The 23302-nt window shown below is 37.8% G+C and overlaps 4 protein-coding genes across 4 annotated transcripts; all 4 read left to right on the top strand.

Annotated features, from left to right (window-relative positions):
- Window positions 1-1686: 1686 nt before the first annotated feature.
- On the top strand, window positions 1687-4498 carry LOC140874828 (GDSL esterase/lipase At1g29670-like). The gene is made up of 4 exons (XM_073278260.1): window positions 1687-2125; window positions 3422-3658; window positions 3813-4065; window positions 4161-4498. The coding sequence occupies exons 1-4, from the start codon at window positions 1727-1729 to the stop codon at window positions 4391-4393; spliced, it is 1122 nt and encodes a 373-aa protein (XP_073134361.1). The 5' UTR covers window positions 1687-1726; the 3' UTR covers window positions 4394-4498.
- A 1032-nt stretch (window positions 4499-5530) lies between these two features.
- LOC140875720 (G-type lectin S-receptor-like serine/threonine-protein kinase At1g34300) lies at window positions 5531-8197 on the top strand. The gene has a single exon (XM_073279490.1). The coding sequence runs from the start codon at window positions 5611-5613 to the stop codon at window positions 8044-8046; it is 2436 nt and encodes an 811-aa protein (XP_073135591.1). The 5' UTR covers window positions 5531-5610; the 3' UTR covers window positions 8047-8197.
- Window positions 8198-9466: 1269 nt separating this feature from the next.
- Window positions 9467-12377, top strand: LOC140887204 (G-type lectin S-receptor-like serine/threonine-protein kinase At1g34300). Its single transcript, XM_073294301.1, has one exon. The coding sequence runs from the start codon at window positions 9655-9657 to the stop codon at window positions 12148-12150; it is 2496 nt and encodes an 831-aa protein (XP_073150402.1). The 5' UTR covers window positions 9467-9654; the 3' UTR covers window positions 12151-12377.
- Window positions 12378-12565: 188 nt separating this feature from the next.
- LOC140875702 (F-box protein At3g07870-like) lies at window positions 12566-13805 on the top strand. The gene has a single exon (XM_073279473.1). It carries the CDS (start codon window positions 12574-12576, stop codon window positions 13747-13749), a length of 1176 nt encoding a protein of 391 aa, XP_073135574.1. The 5' UTR covers window positions 12566-12573; the 3' UTR covers window positions 13750-13805.
- Window positions 13806-23302: the final 9497 nt, after the last annotated feature.

The raw sequence follows: 23302 nt of genomic DNA on the forward strand, positions 1-23302 counted from the left end.
TAAAGCAATTTTTATTCTAGATAATATTAAACTATGCAATTTATGTTATCTAGAAGAATTTATATGTGATTATGAAACAAACTATTATCAGTTAATAGATGCTGATAAAAAAAAACATTATAAATTAAGTATTTTTAATAAAATACCTAATATACCAATAAATAGTAAAGATGAATTCTTAACTAGCGCTTATGCCAAAACACTAAGAGAAGCTATTAAATTCATTAAAGATGTTATAACAAAGAAATGTCATGAAGTAACATTAAATAAAAGAATATTCAGATCTTACAAACAAAACAATAAACTTTTTTGTGACAAAATGGAATTCACAGTAAAGGAATACGGTTGCAAAACAAACATGTCACACAAACATTTAAAACGACAGAAACAGAATAAATTTAATAAACCTTATAAATCTTTTAATACAAAATTTATTCCCTATAAGAAAAAGAAATTTAAAAGGAATTTCTTCAAAAAACCTTATAAAAGAAAATTTTATAAAAAATTTGATAACAAAAAATCACCTTGCCTAAAAGGTAAAGAAAAGAACTGCACATGTTGGTTGTGCAATGAAGAAGGTCATTATGCAAATGAATGTCCAAAACGAAACGAAAAAAAAAAATAAAATTAAACTTCTTGAAAAAATATATACTATTGGATTCTATCCAGTAGAAACAATTGAATTTTCATCCGACGATGAAAATATTTATTATCTTGATGAATCAAGTGAATCAGATTTTGAATCCGATTCCACATTTGATAATTCAAGAAATAATAATGATTAAAATAAAGACAAGGACATTTTCGGAAAAACAAATATAGAAAATAAATTAAAACTTATGTTTAATTTAAGAAGTTATCAACAAGTTGCCCTAAAATAAACTTTTGCAAACCATTCCACAAATAAGTTGACAGATTGCAGTTGCGTTAAAGCTAGTGATTGAAAAATATAGCCGATAATAATAATGACATAATTTAGATGTTAGAAACCATTTAACCATATAATATAATATTGTTACATTGTAATTATTGATTTCATTCCCCTTGGAGCCGAAATTGAAGACTACTGGGCTAATAGCTTACCCGGGGAAAGATGAAACTACCGATTAGATGCAATACTTGCCTGGTTTGAATTGTTCCACTCACGTCGTTTGCTTCTTAATGCGTCAAACTCGAGGATAACGAGAATAGGGTGGCCAAACCTTGTCCGAAAATGTTTCAAACCTATGTTACGTACGATGATAAATTATATTTAAAATAATAAAATTATCTTTATACTTTATTTGAAAAAAAAAACTATCAAACATACATTACAATAGTTTTATAATTTAAAATATATTTTGTAAGCTGACGTATAATTTTCATTCGACGCGTAACATTTTCCAAGTGCATCATCCCATTTTCATTCCCCTTGAATGGTTACGGAGTAGCCCAAACCAAAATTTCCCACCGGTAAAAGCCCACGTGGCCAACACAAGACCGTGGGTTCTGCTTTGAATAGGGGTAGGATCGAATTTTCCACCGTAAATAAAACTTTCTCATGATTGTATTTCATATTTTTCCCAAAAAAAAAAAAAAAAAAAAAAAAAAAAGAAAAGTTGACCTTTTCTTCCAACGAATTAATTATCTTCTCTATATAAAATCCAACACCCAAGCATTACATTTACGTACACTTGACTTCCCAACTCAAAATTAAAGAGAAGAACACCACCCTTTAATTAGCACAATGTCCCAAACAAGGCCTCAAAATCTGACACTTTTGTGTTTATTTCTCTTCTTCCCTTTGATCTCTCCATGCATAGCCATACAACAACAAAACGATAACACCAAAATCAAAGGCATGTTTGTGTTTGGAAGCTCTCTTGTTGACAATGGGAACAACAATTTCCTTTCAAATTCCATAGCCAAAGTCAACTATTTTCCGTACGGAATAGACTTCCCTCTTGGCCCTTCTGGTAGATTCACGAATGGCAAAAATGTGATAGACTTGCTCGGCCAAAAACTCAACCTTTCAGATTACATTCCGCCATTCTCTGATCCTTCCACTAATGGGAGTAAGCTTGTGAATGGGGTCAACTTTGCTTCTGGTGGTTCTGGTATATTGGATGACACTGGTGCACTTGCTGTAAGAACTTTCTTTCTTTTTTTTTTTTTTTTAACCATGTTCGTGCTTTTGTCGATGAGATGTTAGCGTAAGGATAACTTATATCGTCCGTCCATAGACTTCATATGTTCAAATGAAGTATTAACTATACTCTTTACATGAACTCAACCGCTTTTGTCATGCAAAGTTTTAATTTTGAGGCCTTTGGTAAAAGTAATGTGTGTCTAGTGCTAGCATTATGACAACTGAATCCAGAAAATTTAATTTCTCTGTTTTTCTTGTCTCTTCCATGGCTCCACAAGATGAGTCATCACTTGGGTTTTTAAAAGCCAATGGGGTCTAGGACTGACAATATGTTCTTCAAAAATTGTGTAAATTTGAAATTTTATATAAAAAAAATAAAAAAGTACTTTCTAAAACTTTTTTCAAACACTATTTAGTGTGAAAACGAAATGCTAAACTTTGCTGCATCAGTGTCATCATTATTTACTTAATTCTCAGGTTTGAACTTTGAATTCTTGGGTGCCTTGGCAATTGGTTGAATTTAATGCCATCATGTAAAAGCTGTGGGATGCTAGTAGCCCACTTGCCACCACTCAGAAAATTTTAATTTAAGAAGTTGGGTTACATCAAATCTATGTGTGCAATATCTATGGAGTAATTAATTCAACATACATTGTTCCACATGCTTTATATAATATATAAATTTGAGGTAGAATGTTGGAGTAATTCAATGACATACTGGGTTTTTGGGAGAATAACTCTTGGTATATATTTTGTACGAGACGTTTAATCAAATATCTCGTTGAAAACAAACGTATGAAAGTATGAAACCCATGTATGTTTTTTTGTTTAATTTTCAAGATAGACGAACATCTGGATAAATAAAACGGGATTTCTCTCTATATAACGTATATAGAATGTTGTTGCAGTAAAAATTTAGAGAAAATTGTTTTTTTAGTCTTGTGTGTTTGTCACTTTGCGATTATGGTTATCTATATTTTTAGATTTCAGTTTTAGTCCGCTATCTTTATTTTTTTTTGCAATTGTAGTCATTTTTCTGATGTGGCGCTGATATTGCACCAATGCATGCTGATCATGTGGAGCTGACGTGTATAGTGTCACGTAAGCATTTTTGAATAAAAAGGACTGAAATTGCCAAAAATCAAAACATGCAGGACTAAAACTGAAATATGAAAACATAAAAGACCGAAATCGCAAAGTGACAAACATATATAACCGAAACTACAGGTTTTCCCAAAAATTTATGATTGATGCGAATCAGCAGGTAAATATTTTGCACGTAATACTATACAGGGAAATGTGACAAGTTTGAATCAACAAATAAGAAACTTCGAGGACTACACATTGCCAGAATTAATGGAGATGGAATTGGGGAGTAAGAGCAAAGAAATCCTTGCTCAGTTCTTGTTCTTGGTTGGAAGTGGCGGAAATGACTACTCCCTCAATTACTTTATGGGCTTATCCAACAGTAACACCAGCATCGAAGTTTTCACAGCCAATTTGATCTCAAACCTCGCTCACCATCTCATGGTACTCGTGTTTTCGTCGTATTTTTTTTTTTTTTTGCCTTAATTTGAACCTTTTGACTATATATTCGGGACGAATGAAAAAAGAAATGTGGCCTAAACAGAGGTACGTAGTATTTGTTAAGCTGATAATCTAATGACTTTCAAATGACATGCAGAGGTTGTACAATTTGGGTGCTAGCAAGTTCGTGTTGATGGCAATAAATCCCAACGGTTGTAGTCCAATGGCTAAAGCCAGGGTCCCGACACAAGACGGCTGCATCCAGACGCTGAATCGAGCGGTTCACATGTTCAATGCCGAGCTAAGGAACTTGGTAGATGCCATAAGGCCGCAAATGCCTGGTTCTAACCTTGTTTTTGTCAATTCATACAAAGTTATTATGGATATCATAAAACATCCTATTTCAAAAGGTAGTAATATTATATATAATCATGTAACACATTATATATATATATATATATATATACATCTATTAATATATTAATGTTAATTGTTGTTCGTGCAGGTTTTGTGGATGTAAAAAATTCTTGCTGTGAAATAAGCAAGATAAGCGAAGGTGGGAATGGGGTTTTGTGCAAGAGAGAAGGATCCATCTGTGAAAATAGGGATGAATATGTGTTTTTTGATGGCTTGCATCCAACACAAGCTGTGAATGTTGTGATTGCAAATAAAGCCTTCGCATCCGAATTTCAAGCTGAGGTTTACCCTTTCAACATCTACAATCTCTCACAAATGTAGTATTTTCTTGGCTTCTTGAGTAACTTCAATTTACTTTAATTCCTCGTATGTACGAAATGTTAAATAAATCTTGGTATAACTGACTTTCCATTTCCCATATATTAATTACTACGCCTCTGCTTTAATATTTAAGCATGTAACTTTATTTTTACTCATTTCTACTCATAAAATATCTAAGTAAAAGAACTTTTTTTTTTAACCAATATATATTATTATATTTATAACAAAAAATTTATTTTATATAAAATTACATTTTAATAATCATGCCTTCCAAAATCGCTAGTATTTATATAAAGTTTTTGAAAGATTCGAGATTCTTGAGGACATTCTTTTTGGACTTGTATCGATTCCAAATTCTCTTATATATACGAGAAGACGCATTCGGAAGGAAAACAGGTTCCAAGCGATCTATTCGGCGGAAAATTTCATCCTACCCTATGTGTTTTACTTCATGTGATAGGTGAAAACAAATGATTGATCAAATTATGCGGGCTTCACATGATTGATGTGGGATCCACATGATTTGAACCAATAAAAGAGTTTCACCTACCCCATGGGATAATGCTCATGGAGTAGAATCGAATTATTAAATGTAAGTGAAATTATTAAAGAAAAGCTGTAATTTTAGTTATACGTATTTGTTTTTTTCCAATGATTTTGATGTAAGTTTTAGTTATGTATATTTAATTTGTATAAATTTTAGTTATTTTTCATAGTCATTGAAAATCACGGTCATATCGGAGTCATGTCGACACTGTATTAGTGCGTGTCACATAAATGTCATCTCGAAAAAAAAAATATAAAAATGTAAAAAAAAATAACTAACAAAAATTAAAATTCGACAACAAAAAGAAGACCAAAATTACCGTGAAACAAATTTTTTTTTTGAAGCTGTGAAACAATATTATTATTACTATTTTTTGAGTATTTATCTTTCTCTACGGAATCTGTTTTTAGACAACATATTTTGTTTTATCTAAATTGTACTCACGTGATATAGATATTAAATTTTTTTTTTTAAATATCGATTTTTAAAATTACAGTTTAATCCATCTATAATTTTTACAACTATAATATTATTTTTATTTAACTATAAATTAAATTAATTAGAAAATCACTATCTCGTAAGTCAAAAGTCTTCTTACTGAGTTCCTGCTTTCCTTTTCATACCTCGGGATTGTCAATGAACACAAAAAATAAGAACAATATCTGTGTCTATGACAATGTTTTTGTTGTTTGGAAGCTACAAAAAGTGGATAAAACGAACGATGCCGATCCTAATATTCCTCCTCGTGTTGCTCGCGGGCCCCGCCATCGCCGCCGATATCCCTTTGGGCTCCACTCTATACGCTTCCGACGCCAACTCCAAATGGACCTCTCCAGGCAACACCTTCACCTTCAGCTTCACCACCGGCCCCGCCACCGTCGCCGCCATTGCATACGACAACATAACCATATGGGCAGCGGGTGCTCCCTCCGTTTCCATCAACTCCTCCGCCATCCTCCGCCTCTCGCCCTCCGGAGACCTCCAGCTCCTCCCATTATCGACCTCCAGCACTCCCGTCTGGTCCTCCGACACAACTGACCTCGGCGTCATATCCGCGGCCCTGGAAGATTCAGGGAACTTTCTGCTCAAGAATTCCGCCGGAGCAGTTGTGTGGTCAACCTTTGACCACCCGGTTGACACCATTGTTCCCACTCAAGAGTTGAATACCAATCAGACTCTGTCATCTGGGATATATTCTTTCAAGTTGCTGGAAAATGGGAACTTGACGCTTTCTTGGAATGATAGCATTGAATACTATAACTCAGGATTGAATACTACTCTGAATTCGAATATAACAAAACCCGTTCTTAGTATTCAGCCCATTGGAATTGTCACACTTTCAGATCCCTCCCTTTCTACTCCACTGGACCTGGCTTACGCCAGTGATTATGCCGAGGAAGGTTTTTTGTGGTATCTTAAATTGGACAATGATGGAAATTTGAGGCTTTATAGTTCTGCTCGAGGTAGTGGAACTTCAACTATGAGGTGGGCTGCTGTGAGTGATCAGTGTCAAGTTTTTGGATTCTGTGGAAATATGGGGATATGCAGTTACAATGATTCATCCCCTGTATGTGGTTGCCCTTCACAGAACTTTTACTTGATCGATCAAATGGATAGCAGGAAAGGGTGCGAGAGAAAAGTGGAGCTTAAAGATTGCCAAGGGAACGAAACCATGTTAGAATTGGATCATTCTAAGTTCTTGACCTTCAATCCTGAACTGCCATCTCAGGTGTTCTATTTGGGGCTTGATCCTTGTAGGCTGAATTGTCTCGTTGGACCTTGCACGGTTTCCACATCCTTATCCGATGGATCGGGTATTTGTCTCTTGAAGTCCAGTGATTTTGTTAGCGGCTACCAATCTCCTGCGATTCCTAGTACCTCATTTGTGAAGATTTGTGGGCCGGTGATGCCTAATAACCCCTCAATGGCTTCTGCTACTAAAGAGAACTGCAAGAAAGGGAAGTTAACCGCTTGGATCGTGGTGTTGGCGGTGTTGGCGACCATTCTTGGTTTGATAATTGTGGAGGGTGGTTTGTGGTGGTTGTTCTTTAGATGTAGTCCCAAGTTTAGGAGATTATCCTCGCGATACGCTCTTCTTGAATACGCATCCGGTGCACCGGCACAATTCTCATACAAGGAACTTAACAAGGCCACAAAGGGCTTTAAAGAGAAGCTTGGAGCTGGTGGATTTGGAGCTGTGTATAGAGGGGTTCTTGCTAATAGAACTGTTGTGGCAGTGAAGCAGTTGGAGGGGATCGAGCAAGGCGAGAAACAGTTCAGAATGGAGGTGGCGACGATCAGTAGCACCCACCATTTGAATCTGATGAGATTGATAGGATTCTGCTCAGAAGGGAGGCATAGGCTATTAGTATATGAGTTTATGAGAAACAGTTCTTTAGACAAGTTTCTATTCACCTCTGAGGAGCAATCTGGGAAGCATTTGAACTGGGAGTATAGGTATAATATCGCACTAGGAACCGCGAAGGGAATCACATACCTTCATGAAGAATGCAGAGACTGCATTGTCCATTGTGATATAAAACCAGAGAATATTCTCCTGGATGAGAACTACAATGCAAAAGTCTCGGACTTTGGTCTTGCAAAACTGATCAATGCAAAGGATCACCGGTATAGGACCTTGGCTAGTGTGAGGGGAACCAGAGGTTACTTGGCTCCGGAATGGCTAGCAAACCTTTCCATAACTCCGAAATCCGATGTTTATAGCTATGGAATGGTGGTGTTAGAAATCGTGAGTGGGAGAAGAAACTTTGACGTCTCGGAAGAGACCTACCACAAGAAGTTTTCGTCGTGGGCTTACGAGGCCTATGAGAAGGGAGATTTCACCGAAATCGTTGATAAAAGGCTGTTTGGCCATGAAATGAACATGGAGCAAGTTTTGAGGGCCATTGAGGTTAGTTTTTGGTGCATCCAAGAGCAACCATCTCAAAGGCCTATGATGAGTAAAGTGGTTCAAATGTTGGCTGGAATCGTCGAAATCGATCGGCCTCCGGGTCCTAAGGCCGCGACCGAAGGGTCCATTGCTGGTCATAGTGTAACTGGTGGTGGTAAATTAACTTTTGCCGCATCTATGCCAGTTCCCTCTTGATGTATAGCTCGAATTTCGTCGCCCGTCTCCGGAAAGCATGGGGATCTTGCATCATCTTCATTGTTAAACTATGAGTCTGAGAAAAGGTGAGGAGTCTCCAAATACATTGTTATTTGCCTACAGGAATTGGATTATCAGATAATAAAAGAAGAAAAACCACAGTACTCCGTGTTACTTGTAATAAAATATGGACTAGAAAAGCATTTTGGTGCAAGAAATTTCTATTGAATAGGAAATTGATACAGGAATCCAAGACTTGGTGTGTGTGTGTTTTTTTTTCTTTTTCTTTTTCAAAACTTTGTTCTAAAAGTTTAAACATGCTATTTTTTTTAAAACATGATATTTCTTTTTAAACATGCTATTTTGGTACACCAAAGGGCTATAAATATAATCCATCAGAAAAAAAAATTTATTTTTTTAAATTTTATTTGTACATGCATTGCAAATTTTATTATTGTTTTTTTTATGTAAACATATTCAAATCAATATAAATTATCATAAAAAATAATATTTTAGCTTAGTGAAAATTTAACTAAAAAAATATGGTTGACTTGAGAATAATTTTTAGTTATCGTAATATCATTGCAACATAAACATTATTTTTATATAAAAAATTTATATAAATTTAAAGATATTTAATTATTTAAAATTTCATTTCAGAAATAATTGTTTTATCATATACGTTATTATGGGAAAAACCAAAAAAAATATCCATAAATAAAATGATACAATAAAGATATAATCGTAAATTAAGTAATTCACCAATAAAGATTTTATTGTAACAAGATAGCAAAGATGATATTACAATTTAAATTCATCATTTTAGTGATTAGTGGTTGAATAAGTTTTTTTAAATAAAAATATATAGAACCTGATTTGATTAATATGTTTGAGTTGAGCCATTAACAAAAATTCAGGTATCAACATCAAAGAATATTATATATTGTTTCAAGAAACAGAATTATATTGTATTTAACTAACTAATCTCTCACAAATTTAATATTTCTTCTGTAATTTCAGTTAATGACTTCCATTAACTGTAAAGTTATTGATAGCTCTCTTGTGTTCCATGAATTTATATATATCTATTAGATAAGTCGAGTTAATTCATATATATATACTAAAAATTAAATATTTTTTTAATTCAAAATTACTTTTTTTCTTAATTAAATCAAAACCAGAAACTCTACTCATAGTTTAGTTTCATAATATTTAAAGCTTATTTCTCTGGTCATCAATCCCAAAATTAAAAGGGCGAAAGAAGAAAAATAAGACTTATAAATATATGGTTTAATTTTATAAAATGGAAGCACAATTATTAATTTTTCATTATTAAAACTAACCGTCATTTTCTTAAGTACGTACATAATTATATATATTAAAAAATTATATTATTTTATTTTTGTAATAATAAAATATAAAACATGTGCATCAGCAATTCAGCATTCAGAAGTCAAAAGTCTCCTCCTCCAGGCTCGCCCTTTCATCGTACCTCGCCATTGCCAAACGCACACACACAAGAACAATATCTATGTCTTGAAAGCATTTTTCATCCCTCGGGATGCTGATTCTGTTGTTTGGAGGCTACGAAAGTGGGTAAATCCAACGATGATTATCCCAATTTTCATCCTTGTCTTGCTTGCCGGCCCTACAGCCGCCGCAGACATCCCTTTGGGCTCCACTCTTTACGCTTCCGACCCCAACTCCAAATGGCTCTCTCCGGACAACACCTTCACCTTCAGCTTCATCAACGACCCCGCCTCCTCCACCACCGTCGCCGCCATTGCATACGGGAACATGACCATCTGGACAGGGGGCGGTCCCTCCGCTTCCGTCAATTCCTCCGCCATCCTCCGGCTCTTTCCCTCGGGAGACCTCCAACTCCTCCCATCCTCGACCTCCAGCACTCCCATCTGGTCGTCCGACACCGCTGACCTTGGCGTCGTCTCCGCGGCCCTGGAAAATTCGGGGAATTTTGTGCTCAAGAATTCTGCCGGAGCAGTTGTGTGGTCAACCTTTGACCACCCAGTTGACACCATTGTTCCCACTCAACAGTTCAATGCCAATCAGACTCTGGTATCAGGGATATATTCTTTCAAGATGCTGGAAAATGGGAACTTGACGCTTTCTTGGAACAAGACTATTGAGTACTATAACTCTGGGTTGAATTCTACTATGAACTCAAATTTAACAAAACCCATTCTTAGTATTCTGCCCATTGGAATTGTCACACTTTCGGATCCATCTCTTTCTGCTCCGTTGGACTTGGCTTACTCCAGTGATTACGCTCAGGAAGGTGATATTTTTAGGTTTATTAAATTGGATAATGATGGAAATTTGAGGATTTATAGTTCTGCCCGAGGTAGTGGAACTTCAACTATGAGGTGGGCTGCTGTGAGTGATCAGTGTCAGGTTTTTGGATTCTGTGGAAATATGGGGATATGTAGTTACAGTGATTCATCATCCCCCGTTTGTGGTTGCCCTTCACAGAATTTCGATTTGATTGATCCCATGGATAGCAGGAAAGGGTGCGTGAGAAAAGTGGAGCTCAGAGATTGCCCAGGGAGCGAGACTATGTTAGAGTTGGATCACTCTAAGTTCTTGACCTTTCTTCCTGAACTGTTATCTCAGGTTTTTTATGTGGGAATTGATCCCTGTAGGCTGAATTGTCTAGTTGGACCTTGCACAGTTTCCACATCCTTGTCTGATGGATCAGGTATTTGTTTCTTGAAGTCAAGTGATTTTGTTAGTGGCTACCAATCTCCTGCAATTCCAAGTACTTCATTTGTCAAGGTTTGTGGACCAGTGATACCTAATCCCCCTTCGGCTTCTGCCGGTGGTGGGAAGAGTAAGACATGGAAGTTAACCGCTTGGATTGTCGTGGTGGTGGTGGTGGTGACTATTCTTGGTTTGATAGCTGTGGAGGGTGGTTTGTGGTGGTTGTTCTTTAGAAATAGTCCCAAATTCGGGAGATTGGCGGCTCAATACGCTCTTCTAGAATATGCATCTGGTGCACCGGTGCAATTCTCATACAAGGAGCTCAATAAGGCAACCAAGGGCTTTAAGGAGAAGCTTGGAGCTGGTGGATTTGGAGCTGTATATAGAGGGGTTCTTGCTAATAGAACTATTGTTGCAGTCAAGCAGTTGGAGGGTATCGAGCAAGGCGAGAAACAGTTTAGAATGGAGGTGGCATTAATTAGTAGCACCCACCATTTGAATCTCATGAAATTGATAGGATTCTGCTCAGAAGGCCGGCATAGGCTATTAGTATACGAATTTATGAGAAACAGTTCCCTAGACAACTTTCTTTTCACCTCTGAGGCGCACTCTGGGAAGCATTTGAACTGGGAGTATAGGTATAATATTGCACTAGGAACCGCCAAGGGAATCACATATCTTCATGAAGAATGCAGAGACTGCATTGTTCATTGTGATATAAAACCAGAGAACATTCTTCTCGATGAGAACTACAATGCCAAAGTCTCGGACTTTGGTCTTGCAAAACTCATCAATACAAAGGAAAACCGGTATAGGACCTTGACTAGTGTGAGGGGAACCAGAGGTTACTTGGCTCCCGAATGGCTAGCAAATCTTCCCATAACTTCAAAATCTGATATTTACAGCTATGGAATGGTGTTATTAGAAATCGTGAGTGGTAGAAGAAACTTTGACGTCTCGGAAGAGACCCACCACAAGAAGTTTTCATTGTGGGCCTACGAGGCGTATGAGAAGGGTAATTTTTCCGAAATCGCTGATAACAGGCTGTTTGGCCAGGAGATGAACATGGAGCAAGTTCTGAGGGCAATTGAGGTTAGTTTTTGGTGTATCCAAGAACAACCATCTCAAAGACCGATGATGAGTAAAGTGGTTCAAATGTTGGAGGGAATTGTGGAAATTGATCGGCCACCGGCTCCTAAGGCAGCAACAGAAGGGTCCATTGCTGGTCATAGTATAACTGGTAGTGGCAGCATTAGTGGTACATCAACTTTTGCTGCATCTTTACCAGCATCATCATCTCATCAAACTGCTGGAATTTTATTGCCCGTCTCCGGAAAGAATGGGGATCTTGCATCATCTTCCTTATTACACTCTGAGATAAGGTGAGGATTCTCCCAATAACTCGTTCATCAGTCAACTGGAATAGTAGTATCAGACAAGGAATATAAAAAACACAGCCGAATTGTATATTTGAATTCTTGTTATCATTAAAAAGTGTATTCTATTGTATGTGCTTTAGTTTGGAATACTCTGTTACATGTTATAATATGACATATTGTTCCAAGAAAACATAAATTGTAATTCAAAGTTTACATCTATTGGAGAATTTTTTTCAGTTCAATTCAAACTTTTGGCTCAAGTTTCTTTGACTCATCTGTAATACCGCGTCCACAATGAAGAATGGTCATACCATAGTGGTCCATACCCAAGACAAGCGTCACAGCCAGGATCGTAAAGGAAATGATATCTCTATATATAAGTATAGCAATAAAATAAGGCAAATCCCACAAAATACAACACATTCAAGAAATGAACGACGAAGCAATCTCCCCAAATCTACCATTAGATATCATCACCGATATTCTTTCTAGACTTCCTGTACTTCAAATCGCGCGTTGCAAATGCGTGTGCAAGCCATGGCTTGAGTTACTCGAGTCTCCCGAGTTTTCCAAGCTCCATCTTTCTAAATCATCTCCAGGCCTCGTCGTGTATCTAAGTCTCGGGATTTCAGAAGTATTAAACATCTTTGGATTTGAAGACGAACTCGAGCTCGAACAGCACGAGCTTAAATACAAGCCAGTAATGAAATTTGATCTGCCGGAATTCGTTACTCCCCTCAAAGGAGTCACGATGATTGCAGGTTCAGTTAATGGTCTGCTTTGCTTGCGTCTCAAGGACCATACCAGCCAACCTGACGATCTTTGCATATGCAATCCAATCACGCGTGAGTATGTTTCATTTCCAACGCCTGAAGGGGTCATTCAGTATCCTAGTATAGTTACATATGGCTTCGGGGTAAGCACGGTCAGCGGCCGATACAAGGCGGTTCGGATATTTCACGAGTCCGAACTCGATCAAACAGGGGCATGTGTGGGGATTCCCAGGTCTGATTGTCATGTTTACACTCTTGGAACAACTGGGACATGGAGAAGCATCGCACCTAGCCCGCCCTTTCGTTACGACTGCTATTCAATAGGGGCGTTTGTAAACGGAAATCTTCATTGGCTGGTGGGAAATTTACGGAATTCCCATGTGATATCTTGCTTGGATCTTGAAACAGAACTGTTCAAGACTTTTCCTGCTCCTCCTCTGCCAGCATACAGGTCCTGTTTGGGGAGCTTGGTGGTTCTGGGAGATTGCTTGTCCGTATGCGATAATTCATCTGAGAATGATATTGTTATCTGGATTATGAAGGATTACGGTGTGGCGAAATCTTGGACTAAAGAGTTTGTGATCAGCAAGCTACCAGATCTTTGTGGCGAATGCTATGAGCTTGTTTTCCCTATCAAAGTGTTCAAAAACGGGGATATATTGATGATATGGGGTGATTTTAACTTGTTCTATTACTCCAACAACACCAAAACTACTTCAACAATGAGTCTTTTTGAACTGGAGTTCGCAATTGGGTGCATTGAGGCAATGCTTCATGTTCCTTCCTTGGTTTCACTCACATGTTTTGCAGGGGAGAACGTTCACTCTTTCTGACTTGTGTATTTCAGAATCTCTGTCTCTTGTCAATATATATATATATTTTTTTTGTTTTTTTTCCCGGAAAGAAGAAATTTTTTAACAATATAATGTGTGTTCCTCTCTTAGTTAGATAATAATCATCTTTGTTTTGTTTGTATTTACAAATACGGCGTTTAGAAGGAGGTAAAAGAAAATGATTTGAAATGATATAATTATCGAATATATTTTTAAAAAAACTTCTTTTTTTAAACAAAAAACTTAGAAATTTTATGAAAGAAAAACAGATAAAAAAAGCTCTTTCAAACACTGTCTAAATCCTGTGATTCATTGGAATTGCGTATGAGTTACATTTCAAGGAAGCATGGTGAAAATTTTTCTTTGAATTTTAATCTCTCTCGTATAAAAAGCAACAATATATATTCTTGGTTTTTGGAAATAAACCAATTTAAACACAAACAATCATACTAATTAATCATTATCAATTTCTTCCTAATCAGAAATACATGACAAATTCATGTATTTTTTCACTATAACAGACAAGCTAGAAAGTTGCCTCAAAACGTTTTAAACGTTGACTCATGTTCTTCAATCTCACTTTGCAATAATAATAATAAAAAAAATAAACACGTTTAATTCACAAATTTACAAATTTATATGAGATAAACTCATTGATATATATATGTGAGACTGATCGACCAAATCTATATATAAAGTAAAAAATAATATTTTTTATGGTGATCCGTTTCACAAAATTAACCAAGTTTGAGACGAATTTTTTTTTTTTGGAAAAAAAACTAATATGGCATGTTATTAATTATGTGAAATAAATGTTTTAGAAAATCGTAAAATAAAAATCCATATATTAAATGTGGTTATCTATTATCTATTATTTATTATATTATTACTTATTATTATTATTACCCATCTAAAAGTGTGAATAAAAGAACAAAGTTTTACAATTGTGGATTTACAACTTTGCCCTTTTACTCTACACAATTTTATGTAAAAGTAAATACATATAAGGATATAAATGTAAAAGTTAAATATTGGCTAGGACATAAAAGTAAATGTATAAGTTTTTATATAAATAAATTTGTAACGCCCCAAAATTATATTAATGGACTTTATTTGAGATCATCAGAGATTTTAGAAGTCGAGGGCGGATTTGATTTTGATCAGGGACTAGAATGCAATTTTTAGAATTTTCAGGGACTAAAACGCAATTATTGGATTTATTAGATATTTATAAGTGTTGTTGACTTTCTAATCACTCCATCTTCATCCCCTTCAACGTGATCCTCCATGGAAACCGTCCCTTTGTGATTTCAAGCTTTGGGATTTCCATTTTAGCTCGATCCATCCATTTAATTCTGATCGTTTATTCTATGTTAGTTTTGAAATAGAGCGTCGTTCGAAATTGTTTTAATTTTTGGAAGATTATTTCGAAATTGGAGATTTTAGATTTGAAGGATTTGAATTGTTTTGATGATATTGAGATGATTATGAGTTTATTGAATTGATATCTTGCTGTCTGCGTTTCCGGTTTGATCAGTTTATAGCCGATATGCCGTCAGTTTGAGTTTTGGACTTCGTTCAATATTTTGATCGTATCAAGTTTGATTGAGCTTTTGGATGTCGATATTGATCCTTATGACTTCTTCTGTTAGATTGAAGTGAAGTCAACAGAGTTGCGAGATAGTAGCTTTGGTCAGTTTGTGAAAGGGCCCGTGTCCTGATTTAATATTTAATGAGCAAACAACCAGGATTAATTAATGTAAACAGCGGAAACGAGTTAAAAATTTGCGTTTTGGGCCTACAGAAAATTCGGCATGACCTATTCGTAAATAGGACATCCCAAAAACCTATATAACACAACCAACAATACATACTCGAAAATAGAGTCACAACTCCAATTTACAAACCTATAGCCGCACTGGCCAGGACTAAACACATGCAGAGCCGGCAAGGCTCGATCACACAAATAACAATCCAAAACAAAGTCCAAAACTATCGATACAGATACACAGGGCATCACCCCGGCAAATATAAAACTCGCTAAACTGATATATACATATATCTGGGAACTCGACTCCACTCACTGGGTACCACTAGATGACGCTCCACCAGATGCATCAAATACCCCTGGATAACCTGCTATGGAATCACAAACAACCACAACATAAAAAGAAAACAGGGGTCGGACCCTAGTACGACGAACTAGAAAAATTACGACAAATATAACGGACATGAATAAAACAAGTACAATGCAATGTAATGCGTGGCAGGTATCAATAGAATAAGGGATACCAAATGGAGTCCAAACGAAACGTATCACAATAATCTCAGTGGCCACCTGTGCCAGGAATGCAGCAGACCTCGAATCATCACTGCTAATCCACACACGTAGCATCGAGGGCGACAGGAGCTACCCGTCCGACCTCATGCTGTCATCAGGAGTGTCGTACGTAGCATCGAGAGCACGGTTGCTACCCGCTCGGTCTCGTGCTAACTCAGGAGTGCACTAAATAATGTCACTCGCTCCATCGATGACTCAATACATCTCAAGAGATCAATATCAATAGCAATCAAAGGAGTCAAGGCTCAATGTGCTATGAAAATTAGTAAAATGAGTGAATGCAATCATATAATCCACATAAGCACATAAAACACGTTATCACTCATTACAAAATACTTAATATCATTACATGCCATTATAGGCGTCGTAATATAAACAGCTCATACGTACCTCAACCAACACTTAATTTACCACGGAAATATATCAAGTATTTCTCGGATATTCCAATCCCAAATTTTCAGAATCTGTAATTCCAGAAAAATTGCTCATAAATCCTAAAATTCATATTTCATATTAAAACATCCTATCAATGACCAAATATCGAATATACGACTCTAAAAAATCGAAATACTGAAATTAAAACAATCTGAAGTTTTCCGAAAATTTCTAAAAATTTCAAAAATTCGCATTTATATTTTCTAGAGCATCTAAACACTCCATTAATGAATAATCAACACTAAAATTCGAAAATCCCCAATATAAAAAAAATCTGAAAATTTGAAATTAATCCCAAATAAATTCTGAAAAATAGTCAATACCTTCAATCGACTCCGATATAATACCTACAACCAATAATAAATCAAATATCAATTATCGAAAGTCAATCGAATCAAAATTCCCAAAATTCGAAACCCTAACTACTGAAAATAACCTCAAAGCTTGGAATTAAAGGTCTAACCAACTAACACAACCTACCCCTAAACTCCGGCGACGATCGGCGGTGGAGAATGGCGGCGAACGGCGGCTGTTGACGTCGGGTTTTTAAGACAGCGACGAAACCTTACGAACTTGATATCAAAAGAAAGCTCTCGTTGCGAGGATTCCGGAACTATATTTATTTTCGAAAATCGATAACCGACGGAAAAGTTACGGCGATTTGAAGCAATGAAGAAATTTTAAAAACAAAGAAACAGAAGGGAAGGATACGGAGGGAGAGAGACGGTGGAGAGAGAAAGAGTTTATTATATATATATTATATATTTATATATAGATATGTATTAGTTTAATGTGTGTTTTATTTTATTCATTTGGGGTTCAAACTTGACCCGGTTCGAGTTATTTCAACTCCTGTGTGCTCTATAAATAATATATTCATTTTAATATCGTCTATAAACCGATATTTATAAATACATATTTTTAACACACAAATTAATTAATATATTAATATCGGGTCCTTACATTTCTCCCCCTCTAAAAAGAAGATTTCGTCCTCGAAATCAAACACACATCAAACTTATATTCATAGTGGTCAAGCATCTACCAGTGATAGTACATAGGAAAATCAGAGTACATAGAATAAGTCATCACAGAGTCAAACAAATGAGGCCATTCTTGACACATTCGAAACTCCAATTCCCATGTAGCTTCTTCTCTCCCATGTCTACTCCATTCAACCATAACCAAAAGAATCGTCTTGTTCCTCAGTTGTTTTTCTTTACAATCAAGAATCTGCACTGGATACTGAATATAGCTAAGAGAACTATCCAACTCCACATCATCAGCCCTCAAGATATGAGAAGGATCTGGTTCATACTTCCACAGCATAGATACGTGAAATACATCATGTATCGCAGACAAATTCTGCGGCAAATTCAAACGATACGCCAAAATACCAATCTTCTCAACAATCTCGTACGGACCGATATAACGAGGAGATAATTTCCCTTTACGCCCAAATCTCATAGTACCACGAAATGGTGATACTTTCAAGAAAACAAAATCGCCAACCTGAAATTCTAACGGTCTACGCCTGTTATTAGCATAGATGGCTTGACGATCCTAAGCTGCTTTCATTCTTTTCCTGATCAGTTCAACTTTTTATTTAATCTCTTGAATAAACTCAGGTCCTGACAACTGTCGTTCTCCTACTTCTTCCCAACATATCGGAGATCTACATTTTCTGCCATACAAGGCTTCAAATGGTGTCATCCCGATAGATACTTGATAACTATTATTGTAAGAGAATTCCACCAAAGCTAAAGATTCTTGCCAACCACCACTGAAATCCATCACAACAGCTCGTAATAAATCTTCGAGTGTCTGAATAGTTCTTTCAGATTGACCATCTGTCTGTGGATGATAGGCAGTACTCATAGCCAATTTAGAACCCAAAACTGATTGCAAACTAGACCAAAACTTAGAAGTAAATCTGGGATCACGGTCTGATACTATAGTAACTGGCACACCATGCAATCGCACTATCTGATCAATGTATATTTTCGCCATTTTTGTATATGTCTAAGTACGATCATATGGAATAAAATGGGCAGATTTAGACAATCTATCCACAATAACCCAAATGGCATCACAACCACGATTAGATCGAGGTAGGTGTGTCACGAAATCCATAGTAATGTGTTCCCAATTCCACTGTGGTACTTCAAGACTAAGTAACATACCACCTGGTCTCATTCTTTCAGCCTTCACTTGTTGACACGTCAGACACTTAGCCACAAAGTCAGAAATATCTTTCTTCATGCCTTCCCACCAGTAATGGGCTTTCCAAATATGATACATCTTTCTAATTCCAGGATGTACACTATGTCGACTACAATGAGCTTCACATAGTATCTCTTCTTTCAAATCGATCAAATTCGGAACCACAAGTCTACCATTATAACGCAAACATCCATCAGAAGCAACAAGGAATTTCCCTGACTGACCAGCTGGAGTTAATTCTTTCAAGTGATGAATGTATGGATCATTCTTTTGTGCTGCTTTGATTTTCAAAATTATTCGTGGTTCAAATTGAATAGATGAAACTATGAAATGATTACCTTTAGCTCGATAAGTCCATCCTGACGTTCCCAAATGCTCATGAACTTTAGAAATAGTTAAAGATGCTAACATCTTAGTATGAACTTTTCTGCTCAAAGCATCTGCAACTTGATTCACATTTCCTGGCTGGTATTGAATATCACAGTCAAAATCCTTAAGCAATTCTAACCATCGACGTTGTCTCATATTCAAATCAGACTGTGTGAATAAATATTTCAGACTCTTATGATCGGAATAAATCACAAGCTGTTCACCGTACAGATAATGACGCCATATTTTCAATGCATGCACAATGGCAGCCAATTCTAAATCATGAACTGGATACCGAGTCTCATGTGGTTTCAATTGACGAGATGCATACGCAATCATGCGTCCATTTTGCATCAAAACACAACCCAATCCATTCAAAGAAGCATCTGTACAAACAACAAATCCACCTGAGCCTGAAGGTAATGCTAGTACTGGAGCCGTAGTCAATTTCTCTTTCAAAGTCTGGAAACTAGCTTCACATTCCTCAGTCCACACAAAACGTCGATCTTTTTGCGTCAATATAGTCATAGGCCTAGCTATTTCGGAAAATCCCTTGATGAAACTCCTGTAATAGCCAGCCAAACCCAAAAAGCTACGAATCTCAGAGACATTGGTTGGTCGAGACCAATTAAGAACAGATTCAATTTTACTAGGATCGACAGATACCCCTTGAGCTGATATTACATGTCCTAGAAATAATACTCTGTCCAACCAAAATTCACATTTCGAAAACTTAGCATATAATTGTGATGTTCTGAGTTTCTGAAGTACTAATGTCAAATGTTCTTTATGCTCCTTCCTTGACTTAGAATAAATCAAAATGTCATCAATGAAAACGATAACAAATCGATCTATAAACTCCCGAAACACGCGATTCATTAAATCCATGAAAACCGCTGGAGCATTAGTCAACCCGAAAGGCACAACTAAAAATTCATAATGTCCGTAACGTGTTTGAAATGCTGTCTTGGAAACATCTTCCTCTCGAACTCGAAGTTGATGATATCCGGAACGAAGATCAATTTTAGAATATACAGATGTATCCTGCATGTAGTAGCCCGTAACCAAAAATCAGTAATTAAGGAATTAATCATAATTACTTGGGTAGAGTTCGGAAGCTCCGATCAGGATCGGAAGCTCCGATCGATATTACGTCAGGCATGACGTGTGGCAAGATCGGAAGCTCTGATCAGGATCGGAAGCTCCGATCACCCCTATCCGGAGTCAACAAGTGATATTGTAACGCCCCACTGTATCAAGACGGGTCTTTTCAGCGTGCTTATGTCCTCACTCACACGGACCCTGGAAAACTTCCCAGGGGGTCACCCATCCTATAATTGCCCCAAGTCAAGCACGCTTAACTTTGGAGTTCTTATGTGATGAGCTTCTGAAAAGAAGATGCACCTTCTTGATATGAATATTACATATGAAATCTTTTAAGCCATCCTCAACCATGTAGTCCCATACCTACACAGTCTCAGAATCCCTCTCATTCCGGCACGGGATCGGTTCATTCATGTCTCCCTCCGCCTAGAAGCCTACCAGGACCCGCTCATTGTCCGTGCAACCTCTTGGCACCGGCGATCACTCCCTGCCTCTTCAGCCCCGGGCGTCACATGCCCACCAGCTTCCGCTTGGTTCGTCCCCGAACCATACCGTACTAAGAGAGGTCGGCTCTGATACCATTTGTAACGCCCCACTGTATCAAGACGGGTCTTTTCAGCGTGCTTATGTCCTCACTCACACGGACCCTGGAAAACTTCCCAGGGGTCACCCATCCTATAATTGCCCCAAGTCAAGCACGCTTAACTTTGGAGTTCTTATGTGATGAGCTTCTGAAAAGAAGATGCACCTTCTTGATATGAATATTACATATGAAATCTTTTAAGCCATCCTCAACCATGTAGTCCCATACCTACACAGTCTCAGAATCCCTCTCATTCCGGCACGGGATCGGTTCATTCATGTCTCCCTCCGCCTAGAAGCCTACCAGGACCCGCTCATTGTCCGTGCAACCTCTTGGCACCGGCGATCACTCCCTGCCTCTTCAGCCCCGGACGTCACATGCCCACCAGCTTCCGCTTGGTTCGTCCCCGAACCATACCGTACTAAGAGAGGTCGGCTCTGATACCATTTGTAACGCCCCACTGTATCAAGACGGGTCTTTTCAGCGTGCTTATGTCCTCACTCACACGGACCCTGGAAAACTTCCCAGGGGGTCACCCATCCTATAATTGCCCCAAGTCAAGCACGCTTAACTTTGGAGTTCTTATGTGATGAGCTTCTGAAAAGAAGATGCACCTTCTTGATATGAATATTACATATGAAATCTTTTAAGCCATCCTCAACCATGTAGTCCCATACCTACACAGTCTCAGAATCCCTCTCATTCCGGCACGGGATCGGTTCATTCATGTCTCCCTCCGCCTAGAAGCCTACCAGGACCCGCTCATTGTCCGTGCAACCTCTTGGCACCGGCGATCACTCCCTGCCTCTTCAGCCCCGGGCGTCACATGCCCACCAGCTTCCGCTTGGTTCGTCCCCGAACCATACCGTACTAAGAGAGGTCGGCTCTGATACCATTTGTAACGCCCCACTGTATCAAGACGGGTCTTTTCAGCGTGCTTATGTCCTCACTCACACGGACCCTGGAAAACTTCCCAGGGGTCACCCATCCTATAATTGCCCCAAGTCAAGCACGCTTAACTTTGGAGTTCTTATGTGATGAGCTTCTGAAAAGAAGATGCACCTTCTTGATATGAATATTACATATGAAATCTTTTAAGCCATCCTCAACCATGTAGTCCCATACCTACACAGTCTCAGAATCCCTCTCATTCCGGCACGAGATCGGTTCATTCATGTCTCCCTCCGCCTAGAAGCCTACCAGGACCCGCTCATTGTCCGTGCAACCTCTTGGCACCGGCGATCACTCCCTGCCTCTTCAGCCCCGGGCGTCACATGATAAACCCTTAAATAAATATATAATTAAATACTAACATTTTCTTGACAAAATACCTTAAAATATTATTTTAAGGCTCATAAAACTCATAAAATATTTTTGGCTAAATATTTTGGTATCTCGTCCGTCCACGGTCCCGTCTACGCGATCAAAACCAAATAATTTCCATAAATCACAAAAATCACTAATTTTGGGTTAAATGCTAAAATAACTTAAATCATGCATATAAATCACATAATAACACATAAATTCATTTAACCCTTATTTTAAAATTAATTTCTCCTAATTATGCATGCGAATTTACGTATTAAAATTTCGGGTGTTACAGATATTTTGACACATGGCAGATCAGGATCTTCGGAAGCTCCGATGGCAGGATCGGACGTTCCGATCAAGGATTGGAAGTTCCGATCGTTGTCTATAAATAGAGGGCCGAGGCTTCATTTCCAATTGCCAATTCCGAGTATTTTCCTCTCCTTTCTAGTCTATTAGAGTTGTTCTAGCCTTCCTAGGCTTGACCCGGCGATCGGTGAGGCGTTCGGTAGTCGTAGCGGAGTTGTGCCCAAGTTCTGGAGGCATCGACATCAAAAGGCTAACGACGGACGAAGGTATAGCTTTTGCTTCCTATAAATATTTAGGAGTATGCAATAGCTTAGTTAAGGCTTTTAGAGCACTTTAATGATAGTAGTATCATTTGGCAGTGTAGAGCAGACTATAGGCGTGGACCTAGAGTTGGTAGAGCTTGCACTGATTTGAGGTACGGAAGTACTGTTCGAGATATCCTGACTGAGTATGCATGTATTATGTGACTGCATGGTTTATCTGTCATTGATTTATGCTGTATTCATTTGCATACTGAGCTATCTCCTTCGAGATGTCTGTTAGTAGGGTTTTTCCCTATCCTGTTAGTGGTTGGACTTCAATCGATTTGGGTCCGGCATATCCACTGGTATTATGGTATGGGAGCCACCTTCTGAAGCGACGGCACAGCGTGCTACATACCAGGGCCCGGTCTGTCTCTGTTATCTGATCCTTGACCTCGAGTTTATAGGGAGTTCACTTTGCATGCATGTATACTCATACTCTCGTACTGAACGTTTTATGCTCACGTCTCGTACTCTGTGTTTCTGGACACCCTATTCCATGGGGCAGGTTTGCGATTGGATGAGGAGGGTGGATCCAGGAGGGGCTAGTCAGTGGTTGACCAGCTGGAGCTTCGTCTA

Source organism: Henckelia pumila, chromosome 1 (assembly GCF_033568475.1).
Source record: "Henckelia pumila isolate YLH828 chromosome 1, ASM3356847v2, whole genome shotgun sequence".
Classification (NCBI taxonomy): domain Eukaryota; kingdom Viridiplantae; phylum Streptophyta; class Magnoliopsida; order Lamiales; family Gesneriaceae; genus Henckelia; species Henckelia pumila.

Excerpts from the sequence above, each read along its gene's own strand:
- LOC140887204 (XM_073294301.1), top strand. The coding sequence starts at position 9,655 with ATGATTATCCCAATTTTCATCCTTGTCTTGCTTGCCGGCCCTACAGCC.
- LOC140874828 (XM_073278260.1), top strand. The coding sequence starts at position 1,727 with ATGTCCCAAACAAGGCCTCAAAATCTGACACTTTTGTGTTTATTTCTC. Across the intron at positions 2,126-3,421 it reads ATGACACTGGTGCACTTGCT|GGAAATGTGACAAGTTTGAA; the intron begins GTAAGAACTTTC and ends AATACTATACAG. Across the intron at positions 3,659-3,812 it reads ACCTCGCTCACCATCTCATG|AGGTTGTACAATTTGGGTGC; the intron begins GTACTCGTGTTT and ends AATGACATGCAG.
- LOC140875702 (XM_073279473.1), top strand. The coding sequence starts at position 12,574 with ATGAACGACGAAGCAATCTCCCCAAATCTACCATTAGATATCATCACC.
- LOC140875720 (XM_073279490.1), top strand. The coding sequence starts at position 5,611 with ATGACAATGTTTTTGTTGTTTGGAAGCTACAAAAAGTGGATAAAACGA.